We start from the raw sequence: 12,315 nt of genomic DNA on the forward strand, positions 1-12,315 counted from the left end.
CCTATACGTCATCACGCTTCAATTGGCTTTCGTTATTTATTTTTAATGGACGTAGGATTCTTATGTCAAATACCAATTGTCGTATAACCATAAAAATTAAAGTCACTATAAGAAATTCTACTCACTTTGTACATAATATGCGAATGTAGTATTACATTAAAACACATTTTCACATTTAAACCACATCACTTGATGCTTAAAAATTTTCATGGAAACTTACACAATTTACATGTAAAGAAGAACATATACGAGCAAACTGAAAGTTCACGTGAAATATTTCATGTTTTGAGAATTTACCTTTCACTGTTAACGTTCGTCTCATTTATTAAATTTACTCATATTGTATTATTATATTATATTATAACTATAAATTTAAGTTGTATAATGCTTATTAATATTACATTGTGTATACTATAATTACATTTTAATTTTAATAATCTATATTACATAAATATTACTTTCCATATTTTCATTGTTTACTTTTTATGTGAAATAACTTACAGTGAAAAGTAAAAAATGAAAATAAAGTTCACGTGAAAGATTCATAATCGCTACCCTGAAGTAGTGATGGCTATAAACAGCAATTTTTTATTAACTATAAACCCAGCGGCACACGATGCTTGTTTTCGTGCTGGATTGCTTGCTGAATGTAAATATTCTATTCTGATTGGTCCATTTTCAGAAATGCACCAATCAGAACATAGTATTTCCGTCCAGCAAGCAATCCAGCATGAAAACAAACATCATGTGCCGCTGGCTTTACTTACAGAAAACGGGTCTAATGTACTCTTTAGATCCGTTATTTTTTTAACTTGAGCCAGCGGCACACGATACTTATAGCGTGTTTGACTGGCCCTGGATCCTGATTCTCGAAAATATATCGCATACGACAATTAGTGAAAAGCTATAATTCATGTTACTATAGCTCTTCACTAAGGCTGCGTTCCGTTTCACGCATATGTGCGCATTTATCTATAGTTCATGTTACGTATATTGTAGGCAATGCGCGCATAATGCGTGAAACAGAACGCAACCTAAATGTCGTATGCGATATATTTTCGGGCCTGGAGAATTAGGGGCCTGGGTTAATCGCCGAGAGCGATTAATGACGTCATAAGTCTCTACTAGCCAACCATAAAACTTATAAGTACTTGTTCTACCAATAAACGTAAGTTGAATAACCCAGAGTAGGTAATAACGTAGGCTGAATAACCATGGATGTAAGGATGAATATAAGGATAAAGCTGAATTTATTGGCAAGGGAGGTGAAGCCGATTTGAGGGACGAGGTATCTCTAAAACTATGCCTGAATTTGATTGGTTGAGTTGTACTCATGCGCAGTACCGCTAATTATAAATGAAGTATTAAGAACATGAACATATAATTTAGAATAATAGGTGAAAAATTAATAATATAGTGAGTAGGAGATGATTCTATGCAAAAATAAGTAAAAAAAAAGAATATTTTTTGTTGCAACTTTGTTTTCGAGAAAATCGAGGTTAAAGATTTGTCGAGTAAAGAAGATCTTACTCTTGGCAATGCATTCCGCTTAATTGTATATATAGAGCCACTGTTAGTAAATAACTCTTCGTTAAAGTGCAGGGAGCAAACACGGGATGAATTCGATATTGATTTAATATGTAATATATCAAGCCAACATTTATGAAGCGTATCATCTTTTGGAATACTGTGAAGAATATTTAAAAACAGTTTTTCATTAACAGTTCATAATCATTAAAAGGTTATCTTAACTATGAAATGTGATTTTTTTTTCACTGTCCGTGTGTTTTTTCCAATTTTGGCAGTCCGATCTGCTTTTGCAAAAAGGAACACTGCACCGTTACTCCAACGATTTATTAACAATAAACAATAAGACAATATTTGCTCCTCACACGTGCTCAGATGTTAATGGATGCTAACATGTTTGTTTTTTTCAACTGTACTGCTACACTGGTGCAATAAGTTAAAGTGAAATAAAATATATTTGTCTCATTCTAACTTATTGCACTAGTACACACAGTTAGCTGGAAAGAACAGACCTATGGATGCGAAGACGGTACTATTACGCTTGCGCGTAGTAAAATCCAATCAAAATCAAAACCAGGCACAGTTTTACCTCGTCCCTCTCTCTCTGTGGTTTCAACCCTCCGGGATTACACTCCATCCTTATATTTCTACATCCATGGGGTTAACTCAGAACCAGTCGAACATGCTATTATTTTCGTGTTGGTTTGTTGCTGGATAGAAATACTTTGTTCTGATTGATGTATTTCTGAAGATGAATGAAAATGCACCAATCAAAACAAAGTATTTTCATTCAACAAGCAATCCATCACAAAAACAAGTATTGTGTACCGCTGGCTTTAGTTCCGAAATCTCCGCTACGAGTCGCTACTTTCCTTAATGAGGTAATGATGGCTATAAACTACACTAAATGGTCAATAAATTTTTCTATATTTGTATTGAACTCATGATATAACTTAACAATAACTACGTTCAACAGAACATTTTAAATAGTTTGGTCCATTCAGCACTTTGTAAATAGTTTAGAGTATTGCAACAGTTTGGAATACTTTTTGCGCATCACTGTTGATATATACATATATATGTGTAACTACGAATTTTTTACCTCTTTCTGTGGCTAAGTTCATCTTGCATGCTTGCAATTTAACTTATTATATCTTACACATATTTAAGCTGGGAGCATCAATCTTGCTCAATACGTTGCGCTTAGATTCAGCGTACTTTCGGCTCGCTGAGAGACATGGCGACCGCTGAATAAATATACTGCATTGATGAATGCGTTTAGTACTGTTCAGCAGAAGATAATAAAACAATTGTGCAATCGTGTTTTGCTGAACGCAGCCAATAGATTTATCTCACTTTAACTTATTGCATCAGTGTATATCAGTTTAGATAGTTCATTTAAAAAAAAAATTTTAGAATTATTTTAGAATTTTAGAATTAATAAAAGTAACGTATCTTTAATGAAATTAACGGGTCTAGCGAGTCTACATGTCAGAAGTCCGTTTTCCGTTTCAAATAATATTTAATAAATTCGACTTTTTATGAAATATTATTAAAATCTGAAAAGAAGTGATGTTTTATTAATTTAATATTATTAATTTTTATATAAGAGAAAATGTGAGTGTGCATATTAATAATAATCTCGAAGCAATTCTTTATTCAATGGCCTATATTCTGAATCCTCTTTTATCTATAAAAGTGTCTTTAAAAGAGGCTTAGGAACCATTTGATTGGCTGAGAAGCTACATTTAAGGCACTTTTATCGATAAAAGAGGATTTAGAATATGGGCCAATATCTTTTATCCAGATTACAGTGTATGTGTGTGTATATGTATATGTGTATATGTTTATGCGCACGCGCGTGGTGTGTGTGTGTGTATATATATATATATATATATATATATATATATATATATATATATATATATAATACTGGCGTAAATGTTCCTATTTTATGCTTATTATTCACATCATTTGTCTTTTATGAAAAAGAATTTGTTTTTGTCCAGAAATGTGAACTTTGTCATCTCATGAGATTGTTCTTTAGTTCCTTAGCTCGTGTTTACCATTAATTTACACATTCTTTATAATCAAAATAAATATATCTTAAAAGAGCTTTAATAACGTCGCATGTTATTGAAAAATTAGATTTGTATTGTTAAATTCTATTATATCATTTCTTTTTATTCTCTGGTTAAGAAATTTATCTTTAAATCATTTCAAAATCATGTACTGTTGTTTATTGAAATTGTAATAACACAACAAGTCCTTAACAAAATGTATAATTACAGAATTTAATATGGTAAATTATAAGAAAAAAATAAATAAGATTATACAACATTACGAAATTTCTATAAATAAAATTTTTCAGAAACTAAATATTTACAGTTGGTGCTTTATAGAATAACAAACTAGTTTAATGTTTTCCATGTTACAATTTCGGTGAACAATAGTGTATGTAAAAAGAAAAATGAAGATTATATGTGTACAAAATTCTGTAACACATTGTTTCCATTTTTCTTTTTTTTTTTTTAATACAGAATTAACTAATTAAAGAGTCCACCGTTGCAAGATAATATGTTAGATGATATTTATGGTAACAAAATAATAAACAAACTTTTATACATTTAACCTTATTCATTATTATTTTGTCATCAATCAATTACTGTTGAATTTTTCATAAAATTCGTTCGTTTTTTCCCTATATAATTTTTATTGATAAACAGAAAACAAAGAAAAAAACGAACAAACTTTTATTAATTTTTTGTTTATTCTTATTGGTTCATTAATCTAATACTACTAAGTTTTTGACAAAATCCGTTCGTTTTTTCTCAATATGACTCTTGCACTAATAAAACAAATGAAAAAACGAACGAACTTTTATTCGCACTTAAAAAATATCAAGAGACACGGTAGTGTCTCGCGCCAAGTGCACGCTATAAGCGAAGCGACGCGCACTGGCCAGCCGTGTTTCTTTACGCTTTAATGTATCTTAAACAATTCAATACTATCGAATTTTTTACAAAATTCGTTCGTTCCTTATAATGATTTGTCCAATATAATTCTCTTATGCAGATAAAACTAAAAACGAACGAATCTTTATCAATCTTATTAGTACTTAGAACATTCCACAATACTACTAACGAGTTTCAAGCAACTTGTTCATCCATTTATGTTAATAGTCCAAATAAGGAGAAACTATTAGATTTCCTTTTATAGCTATTGAGAATTTAATAAAAGAGATATAGTAAGCAAGAAGAATAAGGCAAAGGTATACATAAAAATAAATGGACGGAAATGTCAAAATGTCGAAACTAACAGTTCTTAGCGTCAATAATTTCGTCCCCCATTATTTTCTGATCATCGTCTTGTCTCTCACAAGTATCATCTATTGTCTTTTCCACTTTTGCCATTTCTTTATCATTGTTGTCTGTTTTATTAACGCTGTATTCCTTCTGCTTATCAGGATTGCAAGCAACATTATCATCTTCTATTACATCTTTTATTTCTTCATTTTCTTCGAGTACTTTATCAATTTTATTTCTCACTTCTCCTCCCGTGTCTTCCAGTTTTTTATCATTATCATGCGTCTTAGTATCTCCCGCCTCCGTTTCTTTCATCATAATTATGTCATAGCAGCTTTCTGTATCTTGATTCTGATGTTCGTTATTATGACTTGGTGTGTCGTGATACGATATGGTGCTAGGCACATAAAAGTCCTCCAGTTGTTCATATTGGTCGCCACTTTGGGGACTAATCTCTGACATATTCTCTTTACTGGTAGTTTTTGGAAACAATTCCTGCTCATATTCCATTCTCTCCGCTTCATGTAATCGCTCGCTTTCTTGCCGATCAGGTATACTTATAACGTCATCATTTGATTGGCTGCCCTCCTTTGTGAACAAATAGAGTGGACGCTGGAATCCTCTGAAAGGATGATGTGGGATAGAGACCACTTCGCATTTGAAGAAACCTACTTCGGAAGACAAGAGATATTGCGTAAAGTTGTAAGGGCGAAACTCGATGCTGCGATAATTTTTGTAAATTCGTTCCTAGAAAAATAATAATTTTTTTTAGAAAATTATAACACAAACAGATAATATTAGAAATTGTATCTTCGTACTTACAGTGAGATTCTTTTTCTTATTGTAGCTGCTCCATTCTTGAGGTTCCAACACCAGTACACCGCCGGGACGTAATTGCGCGTACATACGTTTAAACGCCTGCTTAAGACCAGCGTCACCAAAATTGAGGTGTATCCACTTGGTGATAGAGAGACATAGGATCGTATCAAATTGTGGTTGCTCCGCGTGCAAAAGAGCGTCATCATCTAATACATAGTTACCCTAAAATTGTTTAATTTTATTTATACAAGTACAATATTATGTTACAGACTAATATCTCTAATTGTAACAGATGAAGAGATAGAGTATTGAACTAGTATTCTGAATAGTTTAGTTAGTAGCTAAAACTATAGAGAATAACAAAGACAATCCCTAAAATCATCTTAAAAGAGTAACTAATTCTGAGCATTTCAGCATATAATTTGATATACACATACGGAATTATTATTATCTTCCATTTAGACATTTTTAAGTTAAATATAGATATTCATATCTTATAGTTTTAAGTAATTAATAAAAAAGCAATTTTTAAAAACTTTAATCAACAGACATAATATACAAATATCTAAACAAGATCATATAAATAGGATATCACTCAAAAATGCTTAAATCAAAACTGGAAAACATTAATCATGCTGTGTATATAAATTTTTTTTTTAATTTTTCCAAAAAAACAAATTTTAGGTCAGTCAAAAAGTTCGATTTTTTAAGCTTTCTTGAAGGCCATAAACTGGCCACCATCCCCAGATAGCCAATTGTCTGTGAGTTTACTGTCATGTTTTCAACAACAAACAGGAACTAATTTAAACAAATTAGGAACAAGATATGACAGCATTTTATGTGTATCGCATTGAACTCACGTGAATTCTAATTTAAATAACTGCAAATTAATGGCAATACGTTGACGCAGATTTGTAATCCGTTAAAAAGTTTTTGTGACGCTGACAACGTTTCCACTGTCGTTGACCGGTTTGCTCTTTAAATTTCGTCATCTAAATGTAAGCAATCATGTTGCATTCAGTAATGCGTTTATTATATGTTAACAAATATACATCAAATATAACAAATATACAAACATTTAACAATATCTGCTGTGTATTAGCTGTGTTTACTTAAAATGTTCAATCACACTTGGCTATCTGGATCTATGACAGAAATATACAAATGCTAGCAGAATGTTGATCACAGACAATGACCATGATGATTATTTGCTTGACAAACAATTTGTTTCATTGAATATAATGGAGATTTAAACCAGAAATCGAATCGAATTTTTTAAATGACCCTCAATATATTAAGATTAATGATCATATATATTCATATATGTTACCTGGACAAACGTGACGTTATAAGGAAATCCCTTGTCATGTTTGTGCTTCGTGAATCCCGGAATGTCTACAGGCCCGTAGCTGATAGGCATCGACTTAGGAAAGAAATTTGCATCCGAATCAGATACTCTTCTATCGCTTTCCTCGTTACTCGCTGGTGATTGGACGCAATTCACGTAATGCTTTACATTTTTTCGAGCAATATTGATCAGTGTCCTATCAATATCAATTCCTGTGATGCTTTTCGCTCTAAAATCTCTTGCCACTGACAAAGTGATGTGTCCAATATTACATCCGATGTCTAAAATATCTTTTCGCAGAAATAGCTCTGGACGCCTGGTAAATGCTTTAAGTCGAGAATCAACTTCGCAATGAGGATTTCTGTATCCATAATACCTATCCAGATAAAGATAATTAAAAATCCGTTGTAAGATCATATATGTTTAATTAAAAAATAAAGGCATTAATGACATGTAGTAAGCACTAAAAGACCTGTTATAATTGCCATATTGGTAGCGAGCATTCTTTTCTCTAAAGTTTGGCATTGCTTGTTGTTGCTGTTTCTTCTTCTTATCCTGACTGGGCCTGTGCTGTGCTCGAGGCTTCCAAGCACCTGGTTGAGGAATCACAGGACTCACTATCTTATCCTTGGTGTCCTAAATTTTAAAGATAAACAAAGAGAGATCGTATAAAAATATCAAACGGAGATTAAAATGTTTGTAAAGAAATAGATAATGTTTTATTTTTATATATATATAAATGTTTTATTTTTATAATATTAAATGGGATTGATGAATGGATAAATAGATGGATGGAATATTTAATGGAAAAAAATTAATGTAATTAAAATTAATAAAGAAGAAACGTTAATTAGATTAAAAAGCATTACCTTGCGCAATCTTTTATCCTTTGGTTCTTCTAAACCTTTTAATCGCAATTTGTTTTTGTCTTCTCTCTCCAATTTGTTTCCTATTTTACCAATTTTTCCTACATTTCCCTTATTTTTATCTTTTTCAGGACTTTCCACTTTGTTCTCCATAGAATTCTTATCTTGTGCCATTTCGGAATCCGTCGGCTGGATCCTTTCGCTGGGACTCTTTTCCGCTGCACTTTCCACCATTTCACAAAGCTCAGAATCATTTGTCTTCATACGTTTAGCTTCCTCAATTTCATTTGTAATCTCCTCTTTCACTGAAGAAGAACAGGCTCGTCTTTTTTTCTTATTTCTGCGTTTAGACGTTTTTCTCAGAGGAAATAACTGCTTTTCGTATTCTTCATTGTCATTACACGTTAAAAGTAGCGGATCTTGGATATTGGGTGGAATTAACACCTCTATTACATCTTTTTTATGTTTTGGAGTAGGGATAGGACTGGATTTTGGCGTCACTGCGTTCATGGCGCGATTTACTTCTTCATCTTGCATACTGTTTAAGTTCAAAGGATCGCGAATATTGCCGCCTGTAAAATAAAATTAACAAAAACACATTATTAGAAATACATCGTATTATAATTATAATGTATCGAGAAAATATATTTAAAAAATATAAAAAATGTGAATATCTATACGTTTTTTGGATCTTTAATATAATGAGATTTAACATTTAATGATAATCTAATGAGAATTAAATTACAAATGATGCAACATTGTTTGTTTTATCTGCAAAAGAATATTGCATTATAGCACATCTGTTACATACTAAGAATTTTTATCATTCATCATATACGATATAACCTATTCTGAAATTTTAATAGATAAGATTTAAATAAAATGGGGTTTTTATAATAACTAGAAACTGAAATTCATGTTTTGCACTGGAATTTTGTTACTTTCCTTTTCAATGCATGATTATATACTTGTTTCATTCTAACATGTGCAAGATATAAAATTCTGTTAAAGTAGATCTCATGTATATTTTTGGCACATAGTAAATGCACTGAATGTATTTAATATTACCACTTACTAAATATTTAGTGTACTTTTAAATCTGCTTTTAGATTTGCTCAAAATCTAAAGATATAAAGCAATCAGACTCAAAAGTTCACTGAGTATTTAGCAAACATTTATCATATTATGAATATATTTACTATGAAATAATACCTTACAATATAAAGTAAATATATATTTGTACATATTGGCTCTGTTGGCTCATAATTATAATTTTATTACTTGCCTAAAAGAAATTTCGTAGGTGGAATAATGTTGTTGCCGTCCTTTTTACGTCGTTTATAAGGTGGAAAGAACTTTCCACCATTGTTGCTTTGTGAACGTTTTCGTCCAAACTTAAAACTTGGAAAAGAACTGCTACCACTGCCGCTTCCCCCACCACAACCGATTCCTCCTCCACGATCATCATGTTTGTTGTGCTTCTTATAGGACAGATTGAACTGTTTTCTGGACTTGTTGTTATCACATTCTTTCTTACTATGTGAATGGTGACTCATTTTGGTGGGTCGATCTACTTGTACGGAGGACATTTTTCCAAATCTAGAAAAATCAAGCTTAATAAATTTCGTCATAAAGGAAATATTCTTTTCAACAGGAAGGGAAATTTTTTTATTAAATTTTAATACAAACTTAAGGTGAACATTTACTGAAGAAAATATATTAATCTATTAGTTAGGAAAAATAAAGTAACTAGTAATTTAAGATATTTTCATTAAGTCCTATCAACGTCGATTAAACCTTAAGCTAAGTTTAAACTTTTAGACTTTAATCAGATTACGATTTAATCGACGTTGTTGGAAACAGGCTTGAAGCCCATGTTAATAAGTTTGCTATTACGGTTTATTTATTAGACGGTTTATTTAGAAGACAACCTACTTGTATTTTTTTTACATAATTTTGTAAAAGACTTTGTTTAATAATGTAAATATAAAAACAAAAATTTTGCCGTTATCATATATAGTCTATAATGGACTGATCTATGGTGAAATCGTTGTTACAAACATATATAACGTTGGCAACGCACGTGTCAATTTTCAAACGACACTCTAAAAGTATAAACCAATCAGCTGTTGTATCTTCTAAACACAACCACTCTCATAAGGTAGGTGCTAAGATCGATTTTCTTATGGTCTGTCCTTTTTAGCTGCATTGTTGAACTAGTGCAATAAGTTAAACAAATATACTTTCTCTTACTCTAACTTATTGCACTAGTTCAGCAGTACAGCTAAAAAGAACAGACCACTAATTTCTTAGGCCTAGTTGCACCAACATTATTTTGACTTTAAGCGAGACTAAAGGTCGGTTTTTCAATGATAGTTTAAACTTAGGTTTTAACTTAAACTCTGTTTAAACAAAACAAACGCATTGTTAGAATAGAATTTAAACTTGAATCCAAGTTTAAACTGCTATTGAAAAACCGGCCCTTAAACATGTATCTATCTTTATCTTTCTTTCTAAACGAATAAAAACAGACACATATTTAAATCTCGCTTAAAATCAAAATAATGCTGGTGCAATCAAACTTTAGTAAATTAAATAACAGTTAAATCATATGTCTAAAACCCAATTTTTCTTAGTAAGCTAACAATTAAATTATGTGTCTGTCTTTGTTTAATTTGAAGGAAAAATAGATACGATTTAACGGTTAACATGCCAAAAAGTGTGGGAAAATCGACTCTAATTTGAAAACATAATAAAGATATATGATTTAACTGTTAGTTTACTAAGTAGTTGGAAAAATCGGCCTCAATTCGTTAGAATGATTTTCGAAATATATGGAAAGTATAAAAAATATAAGTTTCACTTTTGTTCTTATTCGTATGTGTCTCTCTCGCTTGTATTTCAGTTATACTTCTTACATTTTACTTTTTTATATTCGGAGTGAAATAAATATACATTAGAAGTGATGACAAAGCATAAAAATATAAAAAATTTTTGCTTCTTGGTTTTTAATTTCTCGTATTTGTCTTTTTTCTATATCCGATTTATATACTTCAGGAAAGAAAGAAACTACAAATCTGGTGTTATAACAACGATTTTCAAAGCTATCTTAAGTGTTGAACAAAAGTACTACAAATTAGTACACTTACAATATGTTAATTAATTATGTAATAAGTTTTTCGTATTATAATAAGAAAAAATAGATTAATATACGCAAATATATATATATATATGCTTGCATATACGCACGTTTGCTTCGCGCGTAAGTTAGGTTAGGTTTCAAATGAGATTGTGGATTAATCAAAGTATGCGTAGAATAAAAATTAACTTAATATAATTATTTATCCAATGTATATAATATCAACAAAATTATTTAATATTTTTTAGGAAATTAATTTATTGGTATATTAATATTTAAATAGAGTAATATTAGGTTAGAATAAACCAACTATTTTATGCAGGTGAAGGTATAATTGAATCACATGATTAGCGTTTTTTGTAATTACAAATTTAGATTTAAAAAAATTTTTTAAATATCTATATTCTTCAATTTCTTTTATGCAACATGATTGTATATTGTATTTAACTTTACTTTAATGGCAAAAATATTTTCATATCATATTATTAAAAATTAACTTAAACTTTATGATAATATGTAACGCACACAAATAATATCGTATCTTTTATTGCAATCGCCTATTTAATTATCTATTGCACATTTGATTTTCATTGCGAAAATAAATAATATGAAGTTATCTTTTGTATAGTAATTATTGCGAACGGTCTGTATTTAATTATTATATAAAATGTAAACAATAAAAATAAGATTATTTGTGCATCGCGTGCGCTTCGCGCGCCAATAATTTCTTTTTGTCTATCTACAGTATACTAAACGCGCATGCGCGCTGTGATTTACAAACTGCAGCACCACGGCCGACAGCGAGCCGTGGCCATGTTCAGCCACGCATTTTCTCGCTCTCCGATTTTCTCGTTTTACTTCATCGTCTGCGAGTGAATTTACCCTGATTTATCTGTCTGCTCTTCGTGTTAGATATTCTAGAATCATACCTTTCAAATAGCTACTCTTACAAGCACGACGCTTCTTGGATTGACTCGTATATGGTTTGTGCTCGACTGGAGCACACTCTTGAAGTCACTTCACACGGTTCACGATGGCGAATAGCTGGTTTGTCGACGAAACCAGTAAACTGCAGAGGGCGTTGTAAAGTTTTACATTTATACCATAATTCTACTTAAATAGGTTCATACTATTTGATTACGACTAGAGTTTTCAAATATTCGGATTCCGATTCAAAAACTCAAATCTGCATTATTCAGATTCAAGTTTAGACGATAAGATTTTAAATTTTTTACCGATCCTAGAATCGATACTCAGATCGGACTAAATTTAAATTCAAATTATATTAAAAAGGCGGATAAATTTAATAGT

At 30.9% G+C, this 12,315-nt stretch overlaps 1 protein-coding gene across 1 annotated transcript; it reads right to left on the reverse strand.

The window, feature by feature from the left end:
* Nucleotides 1-3,879: 3,879 nt before the first annotated feature.
* On the reverse strand, nucleotides 3,880-12,089 carry LOC116846561 (7SK snRNA methylphosphate capping enzyme). The gene is made up of 7 exons (XM_032820541.1): nucleotides 11,934-12,089; nucleotides 9,151-9,464; nucleotides 7,869-8,437; nucleotides 7,472-7,635; nucleotides 6,982-7,375; nucleotides 5,655-5,873; nucleotides 3,880-5,579 (listed from the first exon to the last, which is right to left on the reverse strand). The coding sequence occupies exons 2-7, from the start codon at nucleotides 9,452-9,454 to the stop codon at nucleotides 4,842-4,844; spliced, it is 2,388 nt and encodes a 795-aa protein (XP_032676432.1). The 5' UTR covers nucleotides 9,455-9,464; nucleotides 11,934-12,089; the 3' UTR covers nucleotides 3,880-4,841.
* Between the last annotated feature and the right edge of the window lie 226 nt (nucleotides 12,090-12,315).

Source organism: Odontomachus brunneus, unplaced genomic scaffold (assembly GCF_010583005.1).
Source record: "Odontomachus brunneus isolate Ranch 3 - 2012 unplaced genomic scaffold, Obru_v1 Obru_scaffold_066, whole genome shotgun sequence".
NCBI classification, from domain to species: Eukaryota; Metazoa; Arthropoda; class Insecta; order Hymenoptera; family Formicidae; genus Odontomachus; species Odontomachus brunneus.